Source organism: Pseudorca crassidens, chromosome 11 (genome assembly GCF_039906515.1).
Source record: "Pseudorca crassidens isolate mPseCra1 chromosome 11, mPseCra1.hap1, whole genome shotgun sequence".
Lineage (NCBI taxonomy): Eukaryota > Metazoa > Chordata > Mammalia > Artiodactyla > Delphinidae > Pseudorca > Pseudorca crassidens.
The window spans coordinates 9,158,990-9,186,790 of record NC_090306.1 but is presented as its reverse complement, the minus strand read 5'-3'; the positions used below and the strand labels follow the sequence as shown (position 1 = coordinate 9,186,790).

The following is a 27,801-nucleotide window of genomic DNA, read 5'->3' as shown; positions in this document are numbered from 1 at the left end:
GCCTTGGCCTTCCTGGACTCCCAGGCTGTATCTCCTCTCTTCAGGGAGAGTGCTGAGCCCTGTGTGGGCTCCCTTCCTTGCAGCGTGACCTGGGAACTCTGCCTGCAGTAATCTACGGCAATCACTGGGCTCACTTCTTTTCTCATCTCTCAGGGACCAAGTCCTTCATTACCTGATGCACAATGTGTTGATAACTGGGTTTTTTATATATATATTTCATCTGTTTTTCAGTTGTTTTTAGCAGGAGATTAAATTCGGTTACTAGTACTTCATCTTGGCTAGAAGCTGCAGATGATATTGGAACACTTGGAGAGCTTGTTAAAACTACACATACCTTGGGCCATGCTCCAACCTTACTGATTTACAGGTTATAGCAGTGAGGCTAGGGTGTGATTCTGCAAATGTGCACTAAAAATATGCCAGGCATTAGGTATACAAAGTTAAATTAGACATAACAGTTGTTTACAAAATAATTTATAATCCAGTGCAAAAGACTCATTTTTATGATACAATGGGTTAGGTATAATGTCTCTATACAGGGTGATATGGAACATCCTTATGAGGAAAGGCATCCAAATATAGTCTGATGGTGGCCCAGGGAGGGTTAGCAAATGCTTCCTGGAGAAAATGAAGGAATGGATTTGCAAAAATGGGCTAGAATTAGTTGGATTAGGGAAAACGGGGGAAAGAGGACCGACAGATAAGAATAGTCCAAGTGGGGAAAATGTTATGAGGCTCAGAGGTACAAGGTTACATAATACATTTGGGGAACTGCAAATAGCTTGGAATGGAGAGGAGGTGGTCTCTAGTGTCTCCATCTGTAAAAGGAAACTCCTTTAGCCCTAAAATTTGTGAGTTTCACTGTAGGGGGAAGAAGGTACAAGAGAATAACTCATTTTAGTCCAGAGTAGAGTAGTGAAGCATGTGATCATAGATAGCTCCAATCTTCCCTTGAAGCTGAAAATATGTCTGATAAACTCATTCATTTATTTGTTCATCAAAGGTCTGTTAAACTCCTACTTTACATCAGACTACGTGCTGGGCGCTAGGGAGCCAGAAATTTGTAAGACTCTAATTTGACAGTATTTTTAAAAATTGTTTTGTGTCTTAAACACCCACTATGGAACATACTTCACTTACTAAAAAGCCTCATTCTGAACAGTATCAATTTCAGAAAAACTATCAGTGACTGCTTTGAAAGCAAAGGAAGTTTTCAGCTTAGCTGAGGGCAGCACATAATAGTGGACATAAGTGAATACAGCACTAAATACCAAGCACTGTTCTAAGCGCTTGATATAAATTAACTTATATGATCCTCACAGAAATCGTATTCTCTTACTTACTGTTTATTTTAACCATAAACATACCCTTTTGACAGTTATCTTTCCGCATATTTATTTTACCAACCGCTAATCATTACCGCAAAAAATAACAAAGGCCTAGAAACCTCGAGAAGTAGAGGTGGGGTCACTGAGATAGTTGAGGGTGATAGGAATAGTCGTTTTCTGCCAAATGGAAGTTTTTCAAACTGCCAAAGAATTCTCCAAGAGAAGTGAGTCAAAAAGCAGATACGGGGCTTCCCTGGTGGCACAGTGGTTGAGAGTCCACCTGCCGATGCAGGGGACACGGGTTCGTGCCCCGGTCTGGGAGGATCCCACATGCCTCGGAGCAGCTGGGCCCGTGAGCCATGGCCACTGAGCCTGCGCGTCCGGAGCCGGGAGAGGCCACAACAGTGAGAAGCCCACGTACCGGGGGGGCGGGAATAAAAGCAGATACGGCAGTCTCTCCCCAGGCTACAGCAGTAAACCCAGGAGTCTCTGAGCTCTGTCTACCAACACGAACAGCCACATGGGCCTAAAGATAGGCTTGAAACAATGTCATTATCGGGCCATCTCCAGTGAAGTTTGAAAAATAAATAGTACTGGAAACCAAAGAGTAAGCAAATGCACCGTTTATCATTTCACCTTCATGAGGTCAACAAACATCTGTCACACACTTTCACTAAAGTGGCCGGCAGAGGCAGGGTGATGGCTTCTGTTCTAAGCATTTGAATGGAAAATTACCACTTGCCTTTCGAGACTTCCTTACACACTCAATGGAGACCTGAAAACATGGATGCCGAGGGCCATGCTACTAGATTCTATGAGCCGGAGATTTCAAGGCCTCTCCTGATGCCTCTTGATTTGCAGGAATAATGGTTTTGCAGATTTTGATGGTCCATCTGCCTTGTCCATTTTTGTTTTCTCCCATAGTCTGCTAAGACGGATGTATGCAAGACCAGAGTTGGACCATGAGTATTCCAGATTACAAATCCTCTGATGTTTCAGTCTACTTCTTCATGTGATATCCCAAGTACTTTTTCCTAGAGGGGGGGAAAAAGAGAAATAGATTCTTAAAATTCCAAGTTTGATTCACTGTTGAAGTGAAAACATATGCTTTCTTATCCCAGGCATGACCCAAGGCTTGGAGACCATGTTAAGGTTGGGGGAGGGTTTGGAAAGGTGACTGGCATCCTTGGTATGCCTGAAAGGAAAACTTTATCAGCTAAGGACTTACGTTACACACCCAGGGCTAACTGGCTAGATGGGAAAAGTCTTTGATTGTATGGTTAAATTCGAAAGAGTAGATACTGAAAGGTTGATGACTATGGAGGTGGCAAACCTCTTCTTTCAAAGTGCTGTAGAAGGGGTGAGGTTGCCAGGACCACGCGGTAACGATGTGAATGGTGCTTCAAGTGAAGCAAAAAGGCCAAGGAATAAATTAAAATCAAATGGTGGCTTGTTTGGCATGCTTTGTGGATAGAGTCGCTGTTCATTCATTTGATCGACTCATTATTCTACAAGTATTGGCTGAACATCTATGACTTATGTAAAAGTAATGGAAACTATGAGAGAGAAAAAGGGGCATGAAATACATAATTCTGCCCTCACAGATTTGCAGTTCCGTTGGGAAGATAAGATGCACTTCTATGAAATGTGGATGACTAAGATAATTAGGAACCCTGAGCTCCTGGAAAACGTGTGCCTAGGAATAGTTTTTCTCCTTCTCCACCACACTACAGGACACTCCAGAGAGCCACTAACATCCCTGGGGCAATGGAAGGCTTGCCACCCAGATTCATCTCTTTCCTGTTCAGGGAGACTGAGCCACCCGCCTCCACACTTTCATAGTTCGTATCAACTCGTAAATATTCTCTCAGCAGCATCCTTTATTTTTTGCAACTCTGTCTCTGCAACTTTGGAAAAAATTAGTCCTTTCCCTCTTATTCTTTTTCTTCCCTCTCCTAATTTCTAGCTACGTGCTCCAAATTAAACCTAACTGTGGCCAAGACTTAAGATTAAGATTTATGATGACCTGGAAAAGTAAACTAATACATTTTGAATTGAAAATACAAGTGCTAAAGAACTAGTGCCACAAAATTCTAAAGCCTTTGAAAATTCCCTTTATTATTTCTACCCCCTAAAAATCATCTGTTTTCTCTGATTGGAACTGTTTTTCTCTCTAGCACTAGCAACCAAATTAAGAACTAATAAAACTTTTTATATTCTTTTTTTCTTTCCTCTTTTTATTTGCTTACTAGAATTAGAACCATTGTTTTGTTTTGTATTTTGCGGTACGCGGGCCTCTCACTGTTGTGGCCTCTCCCGCTGCGGAGCGCACGCTCCGGACGCGCAGGCTCAGTGGCCATGGCTCACAGGCCCAGCCGCTTCGCGGCATGTGGGATCCTCCCGGACCGGGGCACGAACTGCGTCCCCTGCATCGGCAGGCGGACTCTCAACCACTGTGCCACCAGGGAAGCCCAGAACCACTGTTCTTCATAACAGATTTTTTTGAACATACCTAAAACTCACCTCTTAAAGTATATAATTCAGTGGCTTTTAGTATGTTCACGAAGTTGTGCAGCCATCACTTCTATCTGATTTTAGAACATTTTCATCACCACAAAAAGAACCTCTGTGTCAGTCAGCAGTCACACCCCGTTCTCTCTCCCCAAAGCCCTAGGAAACCACTGTCTCTATGAATTTGTCTATTCTGGACATTTCATATAAATGGAATCATACAATATATGGCCCTTCTGTCTGACTTCTTTCACTGTGCATGATGTTTTCAAGGTTCATCCACCTTTCCATACTTCATTCCTTTTTATGGCTAAATATTATTCTACTGTATGGATATTCCATATTTGGTTTTTCCATTCATTATTCATCATGGATAAACTTCTTCGTTGTTTCCAGTTTTGGGCCATTATGACTAATGATGCTGCTATGAACATTCATGTACAAGTTTTTATGTGAACACTTGTTTTCAGTTTTCTTGGGTATAGACCTTTTGGGGAACTGCCAAGTTGTTTTCCAAAGGGGCTTGACCATTTTAGAGTGCAACCAGCAATGTATAAGGATTCAGATTTCTCCACATCCTCACTGACACTTGTCTTTTTTATTTTAGCCATGCTAGTGGGTATCTCATTGTGGTTTTGATTTGCGTTTCCCTAATGTAGAAATGAAGATGGCAAGCAAGGATCTTTTCATGTGCTCATTGGCCATTTGTATATCTTCTTTGAAGAAATGTCTATTCAAATCGATTTTGCCCATTTAAAAAAATTGCGGGGTTTTTTGTCTTTTATTGTTGAGTTGTAAGAATTTATTACATATTCTGAATACAAGTCCCTTATCAGATATATAATTTGCAAATATTTTTTCCCATTCTCTGGGTTTTCTCTTTACCTTCTTGATGGTATCCTTTGAAGCAGAAATATTTTTAATTTTAATGTAGTCCAATTTATTTTTTCTTTTGTCGCTTCTGCTTTTGGTGTAGAAACGCCGTTTTTCATAGAACACTTTTGGCGTTTCAGCTACATTAATTAACTACATAGACTTTTGAGAATGGGCCCGTAAGCCCAATTGATACTTATAACCTCGCTGGAAAAATATATTAACTAGACCAACAATGATGGTAATTTCCTGTATATAATCATAATGCAAACGTGAAGTGTTGTAAAAGGTCAGAGGCTGGTAAGAGTCTTGAGCCGGAGTAGTCCGGAAGGGCTCTGGGGCAGAAGAGGGACTTGAGGGGGTCCTGGAAGGAAGGGCAGTTAAAGCTGAAGCGATGTTGAGGATTCTGTCCTCTTCTTAGCGTGAGTTAAGGCAGCTTGAATTTAGAATACCTAAGAGCCTTGTTCAGATTAGCCACTTAAGGGCTATCATATCTGGTGCAAAAGTGGAAAATAGGAAAGAACAGAAGTCTGGGTTGCTTAATGGGTAGCCACTGGAGACCATGGCGGACACTTCAGCCCCTTAGGCATGATCAGCTGTACTTTCCGTCTGGCAGCCAAGACACTAAGCCTGTTTGGAGGCCCCAGGGCCCTGTCCAGAGCAGACTCAAGCCTCCTGGCCCCTGGGCCACTCTCGTGGAAAGAGGACTAATGATAATGTATGTCCTCCTAAGAAGGGCTTGAACAGACAAAAATGCCCTAGGCCTACAGTAAGTCCCCTACACACGAACCTTCAAGTTGCGAACTTTCAAAGATGCAAACGGGCATCTGGTTCCAGCAAGGAACCAGAACCTGTGCCGTCAATGTTGGGCATGGGTGAAAGTGCAGCTGCCCTCCGTCTCCTATCGCTGAGGATCCTTCAGCTCCACCTCCTCTCCCTCCTCCAGTCAGTAACTCTTCTTGCCTGTTCACTGGACGCCAGCCCCTGTATGCCAGCTGTTATACTATGTTACTGTAATTTTCAAGGTACTGTACTGTAAGATTCAAAATGCTTTCTTGATTTCTTGTGTCATGTATTATTCGTGTGAAAAGTATTATAAACCTACTACAGTACAGCACTGTATAGCCGATTGGGTTAGCTGGGTACCTAGGCTAACTTTGCTGGACTTACGAACACACTCTCAGAGCAGAACTCGTTCGTACGTAGGGCACTTAACTGTATTGAGATTTAGAGCTCTGGATGGGGTAAAGCATTTTGAAAAGGTTACTGTTACGAGGCCATTTGAACGTGGCAGTTTTAAGGAAATCTCAAGGGAAAAGGATGGGAGAGGGGTTGAGGTGAGGAATCAGGGTAGAGAGGTCTGTTTTGCCTGATAGCAGGTAATTAAAAATAGATGAAAATTTAACTGCTTCAGTTATCAAAATGTCCCTGTCAAAATGGCTGGGTCCAAGCAACAATGGCAAAATGTCATAAGTCCTGAACCTCTGCGTGAGAATTACACCCACACCCCATCAGCATCTGAGAGAATAAGGAACTATGTGCCTGTCCTTTTCTCACTGCTAGACTTCCGCTGCCTGCAAAATTTGTGAAAACAGAAATTATGTCTATTTAAACATTTTATATCAACATCTCTTCATTTCCTGTTATGTCCGACCAGTCCCTCTCCCCCCACACACATACCCCACATACCCTTTGGGAGCTCAGTAAATATTTATTGATAAGATAATCACTAAAAAATATGTTCCCATCAATGGAATAAATCTCTTGCCACTCAAGTGTCCAAAACCCATGAGAACCACTTGAAAGATGTGTTCCCTTCACTTAAAAAAAACAAACCCAAAAAACCCCTTTCCATCCCATCTCCTCTGAGTTCTGGGAAGATTTATTTTTAAATAGGATGCACTTACCCAGCCACCGTGCTGCTGGACCCAGGGCGAGAAGTTCTCCTTCAGGTACTTGGTTCCAAAGCCCAGCACCCTGTTCATGGGATGGCTGTCGATGCTTGTGAGCTTGGCCGTGACGTCTATTGCAAGAGCAGCCTTAAAGCCCTGAGCTTTGACCTCTGATTCTCCCCTGGTGTCCACACCCCTTAGGAACTGGTCTGTGATGGTCTTGAAAACAGAGTAGGACAGCCCGCCCTGGAAGCTGTTCATCAAAGCCTTGTCTCTCTTCAACTGTGTGCAAGAGGAGAAGCAGTCAGTACAGCAGCCTGGCCCGGGCAGGCAAACTCTCCCACTCGACACTGGGCAACTGAAACACCCAATGGAAAACCCTCAATTCTGGTCTCAATCGTGGTGCCATGTCCTGCAGGACCGGATTGGGCATGGACCTTCTCTGTGAATTTCTTTCATGGGGACAAATACAAACTGAACAGCCCATTCATTCGACATTCAGCAGATGTTTCCTGAGTGCTGAGTACCCAGCAGGTGGTACTGTGGACCATTAAGACTCAGCCCCTCACTCAAAGGGCTCACAGTCTACTGACGGTTGTGACCCAGTGCAAAGTGCTCTGTTAGAGGTTGTGTAATGGGCAGAATCTGAAGCCTGGAAATCACTGTCTTCGGGCTCAACTCCTCCTGCTACACCTCTTACTAGCTGTGCAGTCTTGGAGAACTTAACCTCTCGGTTTCAGTTTTGTCATCTCTATACTGGGATGACAGTACCTGTACTACAGGGTAATTGAGTAAAACATGTTGTGCTCAACATGGTGGAAAGTGCTCTCAGTGTTAGCATTTGTCCAGGATGCTTCAAGATGCGAGATGCTTTTCTTTGGCCGTGCCGCAAGGCATGCAGGATCTTGGTTCCCCGACCAGGGATCGAACCCGTGCCCCCTGCAGTGGAAATGTAGAGTCCTAACCACTGGACCACCAGGGAAGTCCCTGCCTCTGCTTGTGAAAAATCAGGGCTTGTGTCATCAAGCATACATCATCCTCATCTAAGGCCTTCCTTGCAATGTCTGTAAAGTGATGGTTGTCATGTGAAAACAGAAATTTCTCAATGATCAGGGACTATATGTTTATTTGAAAATCAACTAGTTCTGTCCTTGAGGAATGATAAGCTGAGCAGGTTTTCAACCAAGATGGTTTCTAAAAGGGGTATTCTGGGGATGAGTCAGATGCGACATAAAGATTTTTAGTGGAGCCGTGTCCTTTATCTGAGCCCAGCCCACCTCCTCCCAACTTCCAGGAGACACAGGGGCCTATTTGAATTATAAATCTGAAGCAGGAACATCCTCGACACCAAGAATGGACTCCTCTTAGTCATGACCCAGTGGAAGAAGGTAGACTCGAAACCTCCAGCGGGCGGCTGGAATCCAGGACCATGCCAGCACAGTAAAAGAATGAAACGCCAGAAGGAAACCCCTTCCACAGGTACCCACTCTGCCCCCCTGCCCCTTGGGGTTGCACCTGGCTTTCTGGCATCTCAGGGAGGTGTGGGAGGAGCCCACAAGTGCCCTCGGGGATGAGTGGCTTTGCAGACACTCTGCAGACATGGCAGGTCCCCTCCTCCTCGTCACTGTCCCATTCTGTGGGGAACTTAACACCCACAGAGCACGAGTAGAGCTTCTGTGTGTTCCCACCAGAGTCCTCTACTGGAGAACCACATAAAGAGAACCACCACCATGTTTTCTACATAAATAATGTAAATGATTGCCCCCAAATCATCAAGAGAGTGCATCAGGCAAAGTGAGGTTTTTAAAGTGGTAATTTGTGGGGTGAAAAGGAAAGCATCTCTCTTCATAACCAGAAGGGTCAACCTTCATACCACACCCCCGTCCCTGGCCTCCCAGACCTACTGCCAAGTCCCGGCCCCGGGGGGAGGCCAGGAAGGAGAGCCACAGCAACTTCGAGCTGTAAGGAATCCTTGAGCACACCTGTCAGATCCTTCCTCGTTCAAGTACTGAACTGTGGGCTGGTTAGTGGCATCTACTTGGAATTCTTCTAGAGACAGGAAGATCATTTCTTCACAAGGCAGCCCTTGGCTTCGATGGACAGCACTGAGTGCTAGAAAGTTCATTCTTAAAGTGGGGAGAAATCAATTGCCCTGTAACTCCTATCAATGTTAGTTCTGGAGAAACACAGGGGTGTCCTTAAAACCATGTGCCCTCTTCTGTTTTCTGCTTCCTCTGCACCCCTGTCCACCCCGTACTGTGGCCCTGAAGCTCCCAGACCCCCTTCTCTTTTCTTTGGTCCTCCGTGTTTCCTCAGTGTTTCTCATTCTGCACCACCTCACCTGCCCTTCCCTGTCCTGGTCACCATCCTCTGGGCACACCTGTGACAAAGGTGTCGAGGAGCCACAGAGCATGCTGAGACTGGGCTGGCTGGCTAGCCAGTGAGTGCTGTTTCCCCCTCCTGCAGAGTCCCCACAGACCTGACTCCTCCCCATGGATCCTGGCCAAACAAAGGAATGGGTCCACAGGCCAGCCCCTGATGCACAGATGCTGGCGACCATGCAGCCGTCAGTGGGCGGCAGACACGGACAAGATCCCTTGAGAAGCCCTGACTACAGGGGGGCCTGCTCACTACCTCTTTACCTGAAGGTAACTCCTACACGTTCCTGATGGGAAGAACTGGTCTCAACTTCTAAATGGCAGGAAACTCCAAGTTCTCCGAGTTAACACTAACCTGCCCCCTGGCCGAATTGCTGAGAGAGAACAGTCCGGCCTTTCTAGGGGGAGATTTCAGACAAGACTCCAGACTTGGAGCAGCTGTGGGACACAGATATCCAGGCTGCAGGGCAAATGCAAGAGTCTAAACTTCCCTGAGGATCAGTTACATGGGGAACTAGATTCATAATTCTATTCAGCAAATTTTAATTTATTGGTGTCTTTTTCCTGCAAAAACAAAGTTACTTTTTTCATTTCCAAAAATTCCAAGGAGGCTCCAGAAGGTTTACTTATGTTTTCCAAAGTGATTCATTTTTGAGATGCTGCCAGCACGAAGAGTTTTGAGTCCAAGGGAAATAAAATTCAGGACTAAGTGGAAACCAGAACTTTGCAAAGGAGCACAAGCAGCAGTACAGTTCCATCCTTGGGTACCAGCGCGCGGACGCAGAAAGAAAACTCGTTAGTTCGAGAAGCTCCCTACCTCTCTTTCCAACTGATCCCCCGAATATTTCAGCAGCTCAACGATTCTGGCTATTATCTGGTCTTTTCCGTCTGCCAGGGGAAAATTCGTTATTTCTTTTAAGAAAAAACAATCTTAAATGTTTCCAGGGACAATGCTTGTAGCCTGGTTAGGGATTGAGGAAGACATGCCCTTCATAATTCTCAGCAAAGTAAATCTTACCTTGCCTCTTCTGATCAGGCCCAAACCATTCCAGACACCCTTTCCCACAGTCCCCTCCTTTCCTCTCTTTCTTCCCCCAGCACTCCCACAGTTCTCACCGTGAAACTCATCACTTTATTTACTGTAAAAATGTTGTTGAAGATACATGAGCTTATCTCTAAAGATATTTAGGAGCAGTTTCTCTCGGTCTTTGGGTTTGTCCTGAGCATATGGTGCTTTTTCCATATAGGCACCATAAACCCCTACTGGATCATCTCACCCCTTTGTGTTAGCTGCTAGGAACTGTAGAGCCGAACTGTGGCCTCCTAAGGGGGGGGGGGGTAATAGTCTTCCTGCATGTGGGGAATTAAACTCATTCCTAAACCCACCTATTTTCCTACTGTTTTCTTTTTACAGTATCTTTCAAATTTGATTTATCTTACTAAAATGTGTACTTTGTGTGCTGTGTCTTTACAACAAGGTGGAGTATAAGTAAATAAAATGAATAAGGTCTCCCACCCCAAAGGCTAACATGGCAGACAGAGAGAGAGGTGGCCCCAGTTGGTGTGTGTGTTGGAACAGGGAAGGTGGAGTCTGATTTTTCTCGTCTCAAAATGTGCTAACATGCAACATTAGGAAAACGGTCGTTGCTATAGAGCGGAATCCAAACAGAGACGGCCCTTTTTCCTTATGGTGCAGTCTCTGATGTCATGGAGTCCTCATGTTTGTCCCAGAGGGAGAGGGGAGGAGAGGCCAGGAAATACATCCCACAGGGTCGAGTGAAGGGCAAGGTGGTAGGAAGTCTGAGACCCAAGTCACCTGGGAAAAGAAGGACTGCATGCTTCCACCGCCCACGTGTAGTTTTTAATCTGACACTGCCGCCTCTCTCCAGGGAAGTTGCTAGAACAGCAGCCTGAATTTCTCATGAGCGCAAAGGATGAGAGCCTGAGCTTTTGCTTGGTTTAGGGGTATTGCTTTACGAGGCCCAGGCACACATGAGATAGCAATAAAGTTGGAACACTGTTTTTTGCTGTCAGAAGGGTCCTCCTTTCCCAGCGCCTCACTCTCTAAGCCCCTTTGGTAGTTTGTGGTCCCAGCAGCACAGCACAGGGTGGACAAACTCAGCACTTTGCTTCTGAGCTTGGGAGACACCACCACCTTTGCAGATCAATCTTTTGCCTTCTGTTTTGGCGTACTGCAAACTCAGGGGCCAGCTAGGACCCTCATCATCACTGGAGTTTGGGAACGAGAACCACGGGCAGGATAGTCATTAATGAGGGAATGGCCAGACTGAACTTCTCTTCCTGTGGCACTTGGTCCTGCTTCCCTCAACTCTAGAATTCCTGCAAGTCGGATGCGATCCACAGTCCTACCTATTGGTATAGTTTGGTGACAACTGACCCAGTCTGATCACTACTCCTCAGTTCTGCTTCACGTTTTGCCCCAGACCTGCTTTTTCACAGGAGCCCAAGGCAATATCATAAATCCCCGGGCGATGCTCCAACTATACCCTGTGCACTTGCTCGAGTACACTGGTCCCTGGCCATGGCTAACGTGATGAAATCTAACTTGCATTTCCCCCTGTGGACAAGGTTGAGTGCAGGCTTCCTCCTGCCCCTCAGTAGGAGACTTTCCTTTGGACTTAGCAGTGAGTTTGGCCTGTTGCTTCCAGCTGCTGGCATACTCGCCTTGGCTTGGGCTGGTCTCTCAAGCTAAAGAAGGTCAGTGCCTCCAGCGTGTTGCTGTCGTGCCCTGAGGCCAGCTTAGCAGAGATTCCTAAGTTGCAGAGCCCTGAGCTGTGTAAGTACATAAATGCTGTAGACCTCTGCATGGCAGACAGGCAACCCACCGCACACACTCTTCCCACCTGCAGCTGTAGGCTGGAAGCCCTGGTGCTGGAGACCCTGGTGTGTCACAATCGTTCTGGACTTGAAGCTTCCTCCCTGGCTGTGGAGCGCTTCTGGTGGCGGCCAGGAATAAACGATTTCAGCGACTCGGTTGGCAATGGAAACAACCTTGGGGTCCACGGCTGAAACAAGACAAAATGGTGCTGACAGGCCCTTCCCAGAACTTCGTCTAGCTGATTGGTATGCACAGTTGCCCGAAATGAAAACACCAGCCTGGAGCGAAAGGAAGCGGCCGGGAGTGTGCGTGGAGGGGAGTCCATTCTTCAGAAATCACTGGCAGTTGCCTGGCAGAGGCTGGGACGGAGGAGGAGTTCACAGAGGAGTGATTGCCACCTCGAAACAATTGCCCCTCTGCACCCTCTTTCTGAAGCCTTGCAAAATTAGGGTCCCCTTGCCCCTTTGCAAGGGAGGAAACACAAAAGGGAGTGCTTAGTTCTTTGCTTGAGGGAATGCTCATTATGCTTTTATTTTTATTCTTTTTTTTTTTGGACATCCTTTATATCTTGGAGAGCTGGCCCCTATGCACATAGGAGGGCATTCAGCAGTGTGACAAGCCTTTCGGGGTTGTCACGGAGGAAAGAGAAATATCCCTGCTCTCAGGCCATATTCATGACTCATTATCAAGTGAACACTGAACTGCCCTTGCTTGCATGGTCACTTGTCTTCTCTCTCCTCCACGTATAGTGGGAAACATGCGAAAAGTGCTGATAGGTAAACAAGGATGCATAAAGTCTAAACCACGACCTTCAAGAGTTTATAATCCAGGAAAAGCCTTATGCCATGAATTTGCACAGGCAACTAGAGGGTAAAGCATTTGGGGACATGAAGGTTTAAATGGCACTGGCCCCCTGAATGTCATAGCCTGTGAAGGACAGGTCGACTTTGCCCCTGGTAGGGGATGGGGCCGGATTGGGAGGGCAGGCGGTACTGCTGAGTTACTTGGGAGTAAAATTGACTTTGTTAACCCATCACTAAGTTCTTAACTTTCAGAAGCTCGTACAAGTTCTGCCTTTGACACGGAGCGGTCGTATCATGCAATGTTTAAGAACAACAGTATTTAATTCATAAGACTTGACGAAAGTGACAGAGTGGGGTTTTGGCCAGAAGGTTGGTGTGCCCAGGGGAACACCCGGACCTTGTCAATCAGGATAGATAAGAGAGGCAAGGCCTGGGTCCGGGGAGGGATTGTGTCACATGCAAGGCAGGGTTTGACCTCCTACGGAGCTGCCAAGGTGGTTCCTGAACCTCTCTCCCTGGACTCGCCCGTCACATGCACATGGCGCCCTGGTGCTTTCCCTTCACCCCCCCAGGGCATTCACTGAAAGGCCATGGCAACTGACACTTTGTCCACAATGCCTTCCTTTAAAAAAAGGCATAATGGCTTCCTTAAAAAGCTACATTTTTCATGATGCTCCATCCATAGGGTTCAGAAACAGATCAGGAGTGGGTTAGAGAGAGAGAAAAATTGGAGAGGTCAAGGAGAAGGATCAACGCTTTTCCTTCCCATTTTAATAACCCAACCACAAGTACTTTCCACTTTTAAATCACCTTACTGCAGTCCAACCGGCTTGCTCGTGAATGCTGGCCACCCACGGAAGGAGGTGGCAAGAGGCTGGATCCCAAAACCGGTGGGAGCCTTCCCTTGTGTCCGCAGGAGACGGGAGAGGAAAGCTTCCACGTGCTTTCCTCTCTGCAACCTTGTGCGGCCTGCAGGGTGATTAACACGCTCTCTTCCACGGAAGTCACACTGCGCCCACCTTGCCCTCAAAGGAGGCAGGTGAGGGCCCCCAAGGTTGTCGCTCCCCAGCCCCCAGCCCCCGCCACGTGGCAGGGCAATCACAAGGCCCCCAGCAGACGTGGAGGTACCCAAGCTGACTAACCTGTGTATGTGTATCTGTCTCTGCGGACTGGAGGGATGCAGGTGAAATATGTGCAGGAAAAACTATAAGCAACCTCATTTTGACTCAGATGAATTAGCTCTAGTTAAGATTCCCATTCTAATACCTTAATTTAAAAAACTGGAAAAAAAAATTCCCTTCTCATCAGAGTTGGTCCCATCTGATAGGCAAGGGAACATTGGGTGGGTGTGGAGAGAGAACAGAAAGGCTGCCCATCCTTCTGAGTTTATTCTGGGGGCTCACTGTGGGATTAAGGAGAGCAGGAGAGCGGGATGGGGGAGGCATTTGGCTTGAGGCATTTGTTTTAGAAGAGGCAGGGCGTTTGTGAGAGAATTCCTTATGGTTGAGACTGCTATTTCCTACCCAGTATCCACTTTCTTTTTCTTCCTTAGTAACAGATCCCTGAGATGCCAGGGGAAGCTGACAGCACTACATTTCCCAGCCTCGTCTGCAGTAAGGAGTAGCCACTGAGATGTAAGAAGCTGGGTACAGTTTTAAGAAAGCTCTCTGAAAGGGAGCTGCATTATCTAGGAAGGAGATACCCTTTTGTCCTTCCCTTGCTTCCTCTTTCTTCCTGCTTGGAATGTAGACATGATGGCTGGAATCCCAACAGCCACCTTGGGTTTTAAGGTGACTGAGGTTGGAAGCAACTAGCTGAGGGATGGCAGAATAGGAATGCTTAAAGATTGTGGAACTGGTAGATCAAGCCTGGGCTGCCAAACTGTGGTTTTCTTCTATGGGAGAGAAAAATAATCTCTATGTTATTGAAGTTGTAGCGAGTCATAGCTGTGGAGAAAAAAAGATTCACACAAAAACTCGGGTTGGTGTTACTAAAATTGGTACTGACATTCATTTTTCTACATTCCAAGGTCTCTTACTATGAGACTTTGGTCTTGGGACATAACCTCATCGTTCTCACTCCAACCTGGTGTCTGAGTCCTGGAAATGGCAGCACAGGCTAAATTGCGACCTTCAGTTAAAAGAACCCGGGGGGGGGGGGGCGAAGGGTGAGCTGTGACAGGGTGAGAGAGAGTCATGGACATATACACACTAACAAACGTAATAAGGTAGATAGCTAGTGGGAAGCAGCCGCATGGCACAGGGATATTGGCTCGGTGCTTTGTGACAGCCTGGAGGGGTGGGATTGGGAGGGTGGGAGGGAGGGAGATGCAAGAGGGAAGACATATGGGAACATATGTATATGTATAACTGATTCACTTTGTTATAAAGCAGAAACTAACACACCATTGTAAAGCAATTATACCCCCATAAAGATGTTAAAAAAAAAAAAAACAGGACACCAACTGCTGAGCTCTGATTTACATGTGGCAGAATAGAAATAGAACGTGAGTCCCTCTGGGGTCACACCCAACATAAAACCAACTAACTACCCACATAATTAACTAAACAAGAAAGCAAGGAGAGAGGAAGGTGAGAAGGGAGGAACAACTGTGCTTAAATCCTTAAAGCTACGCCTCTTTAGGAGGTAACCGTTTCTACATTTGTAGGGATATTTATATATCTACACAGAGATATGGAAATTTTAGAAAATAAGAAAGGTGACATGACACTTCAGTAATATTGAAATACAGAACGTCATTTTTCTCAGGAAAGCCAGAAGGTTAAAGTCTGTAAAATCTTCCGTTTCCTGGCAAACTCCAAAGAACAGGACAAGCAGAAAAGCCTATTGAGGTCCCTCCAAACTGTTGTGTTTGCTCCAGAGCTCAGATACCACCCGCAGTAGAAGAAGCCTGCTGTACCCCTGGGGGAAGGAGGAGTTCCCCCAGGTAATCGCGACCCTAACTTCCCCTCTCCTAAGATTCTATAAGTCTGATAGGAAGTGGAAGTTTCCTTGATCACAGTGAATGATCTAAAGCTGTCATTGTGCGGGGGTGATTCTCCAAGTAAGCCAGCCATCACAATGTTTAAAAATTGAGACATTACTGCCACCTGTTGACTAATTATTGACAAGTTACACGGGCCAATCAGCCCAGCAGGAGGGGGGTTTCTTTTAAAATCTGGGCATTGGGCACAAGGTATTGTTGGAGGGGAGGAAGATGGTTATGCCAGGGTTTGTGGATGAAGGGCGATTCTGATAAAGCCTTTCATGAAAATGTTTTGTTCGATACAACGTGTTTTGTACCACTGAAGGAAGATTTTGTCAAAATTCTTCTTGGTGGTTTTTTGAGTGGCTTGTACTTTGAAAAGTATTTTTGTGTACAGCTATCTGATCTTTCCATCCACTTCAGAGGCCATTGTACAGATGGAAACACAGAGGCCCAGAGACGGGAGTTGACTTCCCTCAGGAAGAAGAGCAGCCTGAGCCCGGCTGGGGCTATTTCTCTTATATGGGTCTCTGGCACTGAGGATTAGGGATTTGGGCAGCAAGTTTATAGACGGTGGAGCCAGAAAACCAGTCCCGTCACCCTTCACGGCTATCCTCTTCCTTTCTTTTCAGTCTTGAGAAAAGCAGGGAAATTAGAATTGAGTATTAATAGGTTGGGAAGCTGAGGTTCAAAGAGTGCCTTGCCTAAGGCCCCATTACCAGCTGGGAGGAGGTGAACCCCCAGGCGCACAAAGAAGGGAAACACATGGCTGCGGGAGAGAAAGAATCCCCGAAAGCCTACCTTCACGCTCTAAGCGCTGTTCCACATTGGAGAGGGACCTCGGCCACTGCCGATCGTGAGGACCACTCTGAGGTCCCACCGGACTTTGCAGCTCAAAACGGATATCCAGAGGTGAGCTCTGAGAGTCCTCCTCCTTCTCTGCTACTCCAAAGAGTGTTCTCCAAGATGACTTTTTCTTGCCAACGTTTATGGCCTTCTCCGTGGATTGGGAATTTCTGCAAGTCCACGGTCCCTGTGTCCATGCTTTCTTTGCCTGCCAACTCTCTGGTCCTTTCTGGGACAAACTTCTTGTTCTCGGGAGCTTTCGTGAGAAGACAGCAGAGGTGTTCTTGAAGACGTGGTGTTTGACATAGAACTCCAGGATTTTGAATTCCATGCTGTCTGGGTCATCATCATCCAGGGGGATCTCCTCCAGGTCGCAGGCGCTACTGGTGCACATGGCAGGGCTGCAACGACAAAGTCCACACGCGTCCATCTACCTGGGAGCCACCTACTCTTTGTAGGTCGGGAGAGATGGAGTGAAACTCAGTAAGCATTTATTCAGTACCTATTCTCTTTGTGCTGGGGGCAGGGGGTCATCAGAGTTGGAAAAGCCAAGGTTTGTTCTGAAAGTTCAGTCTTACAGAGATGAGACTTGTACATAGATAACTCCAGACAAGGAGGGCGAGCTAGGAGCTCGAACAGAGATGCGGGAGCCAGCGCGGGAGGTGGGGAGGAAAGACAGCTGTGAACGGGGGGCGAGTGCAGGCTCCTTGAAGGAAAGAAAGTGTTTGGATGGGTGGCTGGCTACTGGGCCTTAGAACAGGCTGGGCAGAGGGCAGGCTCTGGGTGAATTTAGGATGTGTTTGAAGAGTGGAAAGAGATCTGGTGGCGCATAAGCCTGTGCTTTGTGGAGAGCTGGGGCTATAGGGATGTGGAAGGACCACGGGGAAGTGGCAGTCAGGGCCAGGCGATCAGGGCCTTGGAAGGTCAGGCTGAAAGCTTTGCATTTTCTCATGTCGGTAGATCAGTACATTTCAGAAGGGGCCCTAGACTGTGGAGGGCAGTTAAAAGTCTTCTTGGGGGCTTCCCTGGTGGCGCAGTGGTTGAAAGTCCGCTTGCCGACGCAGGGGACACGGGTACGTGCCCCGGTCCGGGAAGATCCCACATGCCGCGGAGCGGCTGGGCCCGTGAGCCTGCGTGTCCAGAGCCTGTGCTCGGCAACGTGAGAGGCCACAACAGTGAGAGGCCCGCGTACCGCAAAAAAAAGAAAAAAGTCTTCTTGGGAGAGGGTAGCTGGGCAAGGGGAGAGGCCAGCTCAGGGGAGGGAGCTGTCTGGGGTCCCTGGCCCTCCCTGGCCTCTCTCCATTCTTCCTTTACTCGCTGATTTAGCTTGGAAAGGTTTGCTTCTATTCCTTCCCGTATTTAGCATTCCATGTAAGATTTTATCTGAAGAAAAAAATCCTGCTTTTTTTTTTTTTTTTTACAAGTTTGAAGCACACTGATGGAAGCAATGGAGAGCTTTTCAAAGTCTGGAGCGGGAGAATGATGTGACCACAGACATGTTTTAGAAAGATCAATACAAGCACTAAAATGATGGGGATGGAAGTTTCATCTTTATTTCCATATGAATAACCAGATAGATGTAATTAACTGATTGTGTTCAATTTAAGCTCTCATGAAATAATTCCTTAAATGGTTGTCTGCTAGGAAATCATTTCTTTCTGATCTACTTTGCTTTCTTTGGTTGTATCTTAAGGACTATGATTTCCTTTTTGTCCCAGATGCCAGAGAGCCCAGATCTACCAACCGTCATTGGATTAAAATTTCACAGACAGTGCGTGTGCTGGAAACCAGCTTGGGCTTCTCAGTCTAACAGTCCTGAGTTCAAATTCTGGCCATACCACCGACTAGCTGTGTGACCTGGGGCAAGTTACTTCACCTCTCTGAACCTGAGCTTCCTTCAGGTAAATTGAAAATAATAATAGTCATCTTGCAGGGGTATTGTGAGGGTACAATGTAATGCATGAGAAACCTCAACACAGAACCTGGCTCAAAAACGGTAGCTATTTTTTTTTTTTTAGTACAACTGTCATCCCAGGCCCTCTGACTCTGTCCTTGATGTGGCTCTTAATCATGGACCCTTCCCTTAATGGTCCAACTTTAAGAGTGTTTTTTGGCATGTGAGCTGGTGTGATAATAAATAGTTGTAGTGATATTAATGGGATCGGCTGGCATGTCTCTCCTTTTCTTTCCACTGTCCCCTCTCACACCATGACCAACTGATAAAGAATTGGGGGCTTCCCTGGTGGCGCAGTGGTTGAGAATCTGCCTGCCAATGCAGGGGACACGGGTTAGAGCCCTGGTCTGGGAAGATCCCACATGCCGCGGAGCAACTAGGCCCATGAGCCACAATTACTGAGCCTGTGTGTCTGGAGCCTGTGCTCCGCAACGAGAGAGGCCGTGATAGTGAGAGGCCCGCGCACCGCGATGAGGAGTGGCCCCCGCTCGCCACACTAGAGAAAGCCCACGCACAGAAACGAAGACCCAGCACAGCCAAAAATAAATAATTAATTAAATGTAAAAAAAAAAAAGGCAAAATTCAAAAAAAAATAAAAGAATTGGGACAGTGACCGCAGATGGGGTTTGAGGCATTGTGACGTGGTTCAGATCAATTTGACTGTGTGCCTGGAGGCCGATGGTCCAGGGTTGGCTCAGTTTATAACTTGCAAAGTGCTTGGGCAAGTCTCTCAATTCTTTTGGTCCTCTGATTTCACAGCAAATGTTCTCTAACTTTCCCCTCTGATTCTATTACTATTTGAAGGAGGTGTGAGGGCTGAGACATATCCCCTGCAGGCCTGCCGATGATGCTTCCTGTTTCTATCGTTGTTTCCTATCTTTTTTTGGAAGAGCCTCACACTGGATGATAGGAAGCTGCTCATCCAGGAAGTGCTCTGTGGCCAAGCCTCGAGAAAGCAGTTCTGATGGAAGTGATGCCAGGCGGGAGATGCAGGGGCTGTGCCAGAACATCAGGTACAGACGGAGGGGGCAGAAGTGATCTGCCAGGGTGGCCAAGGGCAGGGCTGCAAAACCTGAGACACCTACTGCACACACAGATATATCTGCACGACTCCAAAGCCCCCCCAGGCCTGCCTCGGGCAACTAAGCCTGAGCAGTGCTTGAGGGGCGACACCGCCACTGGGTCCTCCTCCCTCCCTTTCGTCACATGCCTGTCCTATTCTGGGGCTTGGACTATCTTCCTTCCCTCACCTACTCCCGATTTCACGTGCCCATTGTGCACTGCAGGGAACTTTCTGCTGTCTGGAATCACTTCAGCATCTGCGCCCTCACCTCGCTCTGCCTGCGCCCCCCTCCTCGCCCCATTCTCACAGGTCAACCATTCTTCCCCTCTTGGTGCCCAGTTTCAGTCACACCCATGAGGATCCTTCCCAGGTCTTCCAATTTATCTAGACTTCATTCTCTTTTCCACAAGGGAATGTAAGTGCCGGGAGGACAGGCGTGTTGATGTGCTACTTTTTCTCTGCTGGGTGCCCAGCTCCTACAGTAATGCCTGGGGCAGAAAGGCACTTGGCAATGAACTGTGGACTTTTTCCTATTCTGAGACAGACTGTCTGGGTTCCAATCCTGGCTCTGCCGTTAGCAGTTATGTGACATACTCTCCAGGCTTCAGTTTCCTCATGTTTAAAATGGGGACGAAGGGACTTTCCTGGCAGTCCAGTGGTTAAGATTTCGCCTTCCAATGTAGGGGGTACAGGTTTGATCCCTGGTCAGGGAGCTAAGATCCCACATGCCTCGTGGCCAAAAAAACCAAAACATAGAAACAACAGAAGCAATATTGTAGCAAATTCAATAAAGACTTTGAAAATGGTCTACATTAAAAAAAATCTTTAAAAAATAAATAATAAAATGGGGATGAGAATAGTACGTTTCCTTCTGTTACAAAGATTAAATGAGTTAATATTTGTAAAGCATTTAGAATAGCATTTAAGTGTTTGAACAAGTATTTGATTTAAAAAAATATTTATGAAACCCACTTACGGCCGGCCACGCTGTTCTAGAGAAGTTGCAAGGGGTTTTCGGGTGGTGTAATGGGGAGAGTGTAGCATGTGGGGTGAAAAGGCGGTTGAAGAGCTGCTTTTCATACTTATTGGCGAGGGGGCTGAGGCAAGTCATGTAGCCTCCAACGAGGTGTAGTTTTTCCATTTACAAGATGCGATTCATATCGTCTAACTTGAGACGGATAACCTGGTTCAAATCCTGGGTCATCGGCTTACTAGCTGTGTGACAGGCTACATACCTTCATTTATTTCTGCCTTCATTTTTTTCATCTGTAAAATGGCGTAAAACAAAACAAAACAAAACAACAACCCTGGCAGGAGATCAGCCAAGATGAACCTACCAGGAAAGATCTTCAACAACTAAAGACAGAAAGAAGGAACCGCAGCAAAACGAGCCGGAGGGGCAAAGTTGCGATAGAGTCAAGTGCCGTAGCCCTGGGTGGGTGGCCCACAGATGGGAGAATAATTACAGCTGCAGAGGCTCTCCAAAGGAGTGAGAGGTCTGGGGCCTTCCCGCCTGGGGGCGCTGTGCTGAGAAGATGAGTCCCCAGAGCGTTTGGCTTTGAAGGCCAGAGGGGCTTACTTTCGGGAGAGCCAGACGGCTGGGGCACACAGAGACTTTGCTCTTAAAGGGCACGCACAAAACCTCACACGCTCTGGGACCCAGAGCAGAAGCTGTCATTGGAAAGGAGCCTGGGTCAGACGTACCTACGGACTTTGGATAGTCTCCTGGAGAGGCAGGAGGCGTCTGCCGCTCACCCTGGGGACATGGACACTGGTGGCAGCCGTTCTTAGAGTTCTTTCTACCATCTGGATGTTGGTGCTGGCCCGCCCCATTCTGGGATCCTCCCTCTAGCTTATTAGCCTTGGGGATTAGCCTCGCAGCGGCCCAGCACCCTGTAGGTGCCAGGGCTGGGACACCTCAGGCAGAGCAACTAAGTGGGCATACACACAGTGCCATCCATCAGCAGACAGGCTGCCTTAAGACCCCCTGAGTCCACAGCTGCCCCTGGACACAGCCCTGCCCACCAGAGGGCCCAGGACCCCGCCCCATACACCAGTGCGCAGGCACTAGACCCAGGACCCCCAGGGCTCTCCAGCCAGAGACCCCACAACCCCCTGGGCCCTGACCCTATCCTCCAGCGAGCCTGCTCTAACCTCAGGACCAGCCTCACCCGCCAGTGGGCAGACACCAGCCACAACACAACCACAGCCTTGCAACCTGTGGACACAGCCCACCCACTAGCAGGCCAGCACCAGCCCTGGAACTAGCAGGGCCCTGGCCCTACCCACTAACAGGCCAATGCAAGCTTTGGGACACCCCGGACCCTGCAGCCAACTGTGTCAGGAACTGGGCCCATCCACCAGGTCTAGGACCCCTGGGCCCTACAACCAGACCCCAGAACTTGACTCTGCCTACCAGTAGGCCGGCACTAGCCCCAGGACATTGTTTCACCCACCAATGGGAAGGCAATAGCCCCAGGGTCTCCTGGACCCTGACTCCATCCTCCAGTAATTCAGCCTTAGCCCTGCCCCCTCCCCACCCTGGGGTTCTGCAGTCAGCCACCTTGTGACCTGGCCCCACCAACCAGCAGCTGGCAGCCTCCACACAAGGTAGGGCCTGGCATCCAACTGGACCAGGGGCCAACCAAGCCTACAAGACCACCCACAGTAGTCATCCCACACAACAGAAGGGCCCATGCAACCCACACAGGGGGCACCCCTGGAGCATATAGCTCTAGTAATGAAAAGGGAGTGCACTGATGGGATGTGGAGGACGTCTCCTTCACAAGGCCACTTCTCCAAGACCAGGAAATGTAACCAACCTACCAGATACAGAGAAATAAAAACAGCAAGTTAGGCAAACTGAGGCAACAGAGAAACATTTTCCAAACAAAGGAATGATAAGGTCCCAGAAGAACCAAGTGACGTGGAGACAGGCAATCTACCCAAGAAAGAGTTCAGGGTAGTGATCATAAAGATGATTAAAGAACTTGGGAGAAGAATGAATGGAGAGTGAAAAGTTAGAAGTTTTTAACAAAGAGAAAATATAAAGACCCAAACAGAGATGAAGAAGACAATAATTGAAATGAAAAATACACTAGAAGGACCCAACAGTAGACTAGATGATACAGAGGAATGGATCAGCGAGCTGGAAGACAGAGTAGTGGAAATCACTGATGCTGAACAGAAGAAAAGAAAAAAGAATGAAAAGAAATGAGGACCGTTCAGGAGACCTCTGGGATAGCATCAAGCACACAAGTATTTTCATTATAGGGGTCCCAGATGGAGAAGAGAGAGAGAAAGGGGCTGAGAAAGTATTTGAAGGTATAATAGCTGAAAACTTCCCTACTCTGGGAAAGGAGACAGACATCCTAGTCCAGGAAGTGCAGAGAGTCCCATACAGAATTAACAGCTCATTTCAACTCAATATCAAAAAAACAAACAACCCAATTAAAAAGTGGACAGAAGACCTGAATAGACATTTTTCCAAAGAAGAAATACAGATGGCCAACGGGCACAGGTAAATATGCTCAACATCGTTATCATCAGAGAAATGCAAATCAAAACCACAATGAGATATGACCTCTTACCTGTCAGAGTGGCTATCTTCAAAAAGTCTACAAATAACATAAGTTGGTGAGAAAAGAAAAGGGAACTCTCATACACTGTTGGTGTGAATGTAAATCGGTGCAGCCACTGTGGAAAACAGTATGGAGGTTTCTCAAAAAACTAAAAATAGATCTACCATATGACCCAGCAATTGCCTTGCTGGGTATATATCTGAAAAAACCGAAAACACTAATTCAAAAAGATACATGCACCACAATGTTCATAGCAGCATTATTTACAATTGCCAAGATACGGAAGCAAACCAAGTGTCCATCAACAGATGAATGGATAAATGTATGTGTACTACGTAAATGTATGTGTACTACACATACCACACACACACACACACACACACTGGAATACTACTCAGTCATAAAAAAGGATGAAATTTGGCCATTTGCAACAGCATGGAGGATATTATACTAAGTGAAATAAGTCAGACAGAGAAAGACAAATAGTGTATGATACCACTTATATGTGGAATCTTAAAAATGCAACAAACTAATGAATATAACAAAAAAGGAACAGACTCACAAATATAGAGAAGAAACTAGTGGCTACCAGTGGGGAGGGGAAAAGGGGGAGGGGCAAGATTGGGGTAGGGGATTAAGAGGTGCAAACTATTAGGTATAAAATAAATAAGCTACAAGGATATATTGTACAGCACAGGGAATATAGCCAGTATTTTATAATAACTATAACTGGAGTATAACCTTTAAAAATTGTGAATAACTATGTTATACATCTGAAGCTTATGTAATATTATACATCAACTATACCTCAATAAAAATTTTTTTAAAAACCCATAAAACAACCCCTCCCCCATCACATAGGTATGTGGGCAAAAAAAATTAGCACGTGTAAATCACTTAAAGTAGTGCATGGTAGATGTTAAATGCTCAGTAAATATTAGCGTCTTTATTCATTAAAATAGGGGACTTCTGGGCTTCCCTGGTGGCGCAGTGGTTGAGAGTCCGCCTGCCGATGCAGGGGACAGGGGTTAGTGCCCTGGTCCGGGAGGATCCCACATGCCGCGGAGCGGCTGGTCCTGTGAGTCATGGCCACTGGGCCTGCGCGTCCGGAGCCTGTGCTCCGCAACTGGAGAGGCCACAACAGTGAGAGGCCCGCGTACTGCAAAAAAAAAAAAAAAAAAATGGGGGACTTAATCTGGTATTCCAGTGGTACTGCGCGCCTCCACTGCAGGGGGCGCGGGTTGATCCCTGGTTGGGGAACTAAGATCCCGCATGCCATCCTGCAGCACAGCCCAAAAAAAACACAACTATCTTAATAGGTAGCCTTTCTTGTAAGGTTTAATACGTTTATAAAAGAAAATTCATCAAAAGCAGCAATTAAGAAAACTAATGACATGCAAATATTTGGTTTAGCACAACATTCACACTTGATATATATATAGAGAGAGAGAGAGAAAGAGAGAGAGAGAGGGTGAGAGAGAGAGAGAGTATGTGTGTATGGGTGTGTGTGCATAAAGTATACATACTTGTAAGATATGAAGCCTGGGACTTGGCTGGCTTTCCCAGCACCTCATATAATGCCTGACACCTGATAAGCTCTCGGGAAATATTTGATGAATGAAAGAAACATGATATAGAGCTGCCAGATGAAATATGGGAGAGCTAGTCAATTTGAATGTCAGGTAAATAACAAATAATTTTTTAGTGTAAGTGTGTCCCAAGTATTGTATGGGACATGCTTACACTAAAACACAGTATCTGTTGTTTATCTGAAATTCATACCGAACAGGGCCAGGGCCTCTTGTATTTTTATGCAAACCTGGCAACTCGGTGAATAAAAGGTGCTGCTTAGAAAAACTGAGACCTCAGGTTCTTGGAAGCGAGGAAAGTGGACCGAGGGTGGAGCCTGAGCGACCTAAGTCACGCGAGAGAAAGAGCGGGACACGCGGTCGGGACTCGGGCGCCGCCGAGGCGGCGCGGAAGTGGCTGAACCTAGTCCGAGAGCAGCGCCAGGAGGGCCTTTAAGGTGGGTTTTAATTCTGAGCATCCTTTTGAGTTGGGCAGCTCAGGGCGCCCCGTAGGCAGGAGGTACCCGCGGGTCCTCGAGGAGCCGTTGCATTGGTAGCGGTGGAGCCCTCTCCCAGCCATAGGACTACGCTCCGAAGAAACCGTGTCAGTTTAAGGCAACCCAACCAACCAAACCTTTCTAATGCAGTGTGAAGACTTTAAAATTGTGTGTGTGGGGGGGGGGGGGGGGCGGGGGCGCTGCTCTTGGAGAGGGAGGAAGGGTCCGACTTCTTTAAGAAACGAGTTTGCTGGACTTCCTTGGTGGTGCAGTGGTTGAGAGTCCGCCTGCCGATGCAGGGGACACGGGTTCGTGCCCCGGTCCGGGAAGATCCCACATGCCGCGGAGCGGCTAGGCCCGTGGGCCATGGCCGCTGAGCCTGCGCGTCCGGAGCCTGTGCTCCGCACCGGGAGAGGCCGCAACAGTGAAAGGCCCACTTACAGCAAAAAAACAGAGAAAAAAGAAACGAGTTTGCTAATTGCTGATTCAGGAGCAACATCCGAAAAGGGGGGAAAGCAGAGGTCAAGATGGAGCACACAGCGCTTCCATTTCGTGAAAGAAGAGATTTTTGCCGTCTTCCAGGCTAGAAAGGAGCTGAGGGCCCAACCAGGAGGCAAGGCCAAGGGCGAGAGAGAAGCAGAGGGCAGGGCAGTGCTCAGGCATTGCCCGGGACCAAGGGGACCTTGACCAGCCCCGGCGAGCGCTTGCAGCTGCGTCAAAGGATGAGTTCAGACACTTTCAAGGCACTTGACAAGCGTAGGGTGTTTTTCCTACTCATCCTCACTGGGAATGACGGGAGAGCTGTTAAATTGATAATGAAGTCTTATTTTGAAGCAGCAGTGAGTTACTTTATTACCACTGCAGCCCTTCTGCTCTCAGCTGTTCGGGTTCAGAGTAGAAGCAGCCCAACTTCTGGGTTAATGGAAACGTACAGGTAAGTTTTATGCTTATGTTGATGGAAATGAAGCCCTAGGTGAGGCCCCAGAATGTAGGTTCAGAGCCTGGAGTGGAAAATTAGCCCCGGAATAAGCCCTGTGAGGCTCATTGTAATTCAGTGACTCTGCACACAGCCCTACCCTTTGGATCCAGTATTTACTTACCCTCTAGCGTATCTACAGCAAACTCTCACAGACCTACTCCCCGAAAGCAAGGTTTCACAGTGTCTTTTGTTGGCCTCTCTTCCCTCTCGAAGGGTTTCTTCCCCCCAGCCCCCTAAATGGCCAAAGTCCTCGGAGTCCCTGGTGGCTAGTCTCCTGGGAGCACCGCAGAGCAGCACTGCTTGGCCTGCAGAGCAGCATCTGACTTCCAAGATCACAGGACACACTTTAGGGATTTTTCTAGTTCTGGATTCATTGGTCGAGGTTAGATTTTCCTTCCCTTCCTGTGGCAGGTCACGGAGCAAACAGCCCTCATGCATGCACAGAGGCTGTGGCCACCAGGGCCCCAGGAAGCTGGACGGAACTCTGCCCTGGACGGAACTCTGCTCCGGCCTGTCCCGGGGGGGAGAGGCGTGGAGGACCCCTTAGCAACAGGCTCTGCCAGAGAGCTGACTTCCATCACTCTGGACACACAGACAAGGCCTGAGTGTAAGACATGGGTGAGGACACTCATCCCAGAGGGATGTTCCCAGGCCAGATTTTGAGCTGAGTTTTGTCCGGTTGCCTTGGGCCTCTCCTTCTGCACCCTCTGCCCCCTTACGCCCTTCAGAGGCGGTCCACCCTTCCCCTTCCTTCCCTGAACTTCACCTTATGGTGTCTTCATCCCTCCTCCCCTGTGGTTTTTAATCCTAAGGGTGAAAATGAGGAATGAGGTAAAACGTGTTAAATTCCTACAATAGAAGCTAAACAGAGAGAGCCTCAGGTCTTATTAATGAAACACAAAGACTCAGGCTCTGATGATTATAGAACAGAGCAGGCAGGGAACTCAGGAGGGAGCCTCCTGGGGGGGGGTATTCCCCATTTCACCTGCGCCCTGTACTCAAGGAAGTCTCTAGGGGGTCTGCCGGGACTAGATCTCGTGCCCAAGTGCCCACAGGTACTCAGGGCTCAAAGCCAGGGACTCTTGTCCTCAGCCCATTTCTGCTCTGGGGGAGGTAGCTGGCATTTCAATGGGCTTCTGTCACACTATCACATACCTTGCTACATACTCAATGAGACAGACCTGCATAATGTTAACAATGATTCGGCCAGTTATGTATTCTTAACCCTCCCAAACCTTCTGGAGCAAAGGAGAAATGAAAGGGAAACCTAAATACTTCTCCCTTTTCTGGAAACCCCTAATAAAGTAGATGTTAGCTTTCAGTTTTAGATTCTTAGTTTTGCTTCTTGAGACTTACATGATCAGAACTTTTAAATAAATGCCGTAAACGTTAGGTTTACTAACCCCCCGTTAGATTGCCTCATTAGCAAAACCAGGACTGAAGTCCCCTGTGTCCTGCTGGGAAGGCTGAACGTGAAGACTGGTGTCTCCTAGTATTACCTGGTCTCCAAGCTGTCAGCAGTTTCTCCTGCTTCGGGTCAGGCGGCAGGAAAGATATTTCTACACCTGAGTCTCTCTCCACGAAACTTAAGAGGAAACTTTGGCCAAGTCTTCTTGGCTTCTCATTTTGGAAGGCTCTTGTGATGTAAGACTCCACCCGGGTGTAGCCTCTTCAGGTTGGGACTAAGGCTGGAAGGAGGCTTA

The 27,801-nt window shown here is 47.4% G+C and overlaps 1 protein-coding gene across 2 annotated transcripts; it reads right to left on the bottom strand.

The window, feature by feature from the left end:
• Positions 1-458: 458 nt before the first annotated feature.
• Positions 459-27,801, bottom strand: BCL2L14 (BCL2 like 14). Of its 2 annotated transcripts, XM_067695710.1 has the most exons (7): positions 27,598-27,801; positions 16,412-16,857; positions 11,834-12,008; positions 11,108-11,211; positions 9,800-9,870; positions 6,620-6,886; positions 459-2,362 (listed from the first exon to the last, which is right to left on the bottom strand). In XM_067695710.1, exons 2-7 carry the CDS (start codon positions 16,848-16,850, stop codon positions 2,324-2,326), a joined length of 1,095 nt encoding a protein of 364 aa, XP_067551811.1. In that variant the 5' UTR covers positions 16,851-16,857; positions 27,598-27,801; the 3' UTR covers positions 459-2,323. The 2 variants fall into 2 exon arrangements, with proteins under 2 accessions (XP_067551811.1, XP_067551809.1); XM_067695708.1 differs by lacking the exon at positions 11,108-11,211 and having other exon boundaries at positions 11,847-12,008.

Bases quoted from the DNA above. Each gene is read 5' to 3' on its own strand.
- BCL2L14 (XM_067695710.1), bottom strand. From the start codon at position 16,850: ATGTGCACCAGTAGCGCCTGCGACCTGGAGGAGATCCCCCTGGATGAT. The intron at 12,009-16,411 runs GTAGGCTTTCGG...GTCTTGTTTCAG, and splicing joins ACAGCGCTTAGAGCGTGAAG to CCGTGGACCCCAAGGTTGTT. The intron at 11,212-11,833 runs GTGCGGTGGGTT...CCCAAACTCCAG, and splicing joins GCTGCAGGTGGGAAGAGTGT to TGATGATGAGGGTCCTAGCT.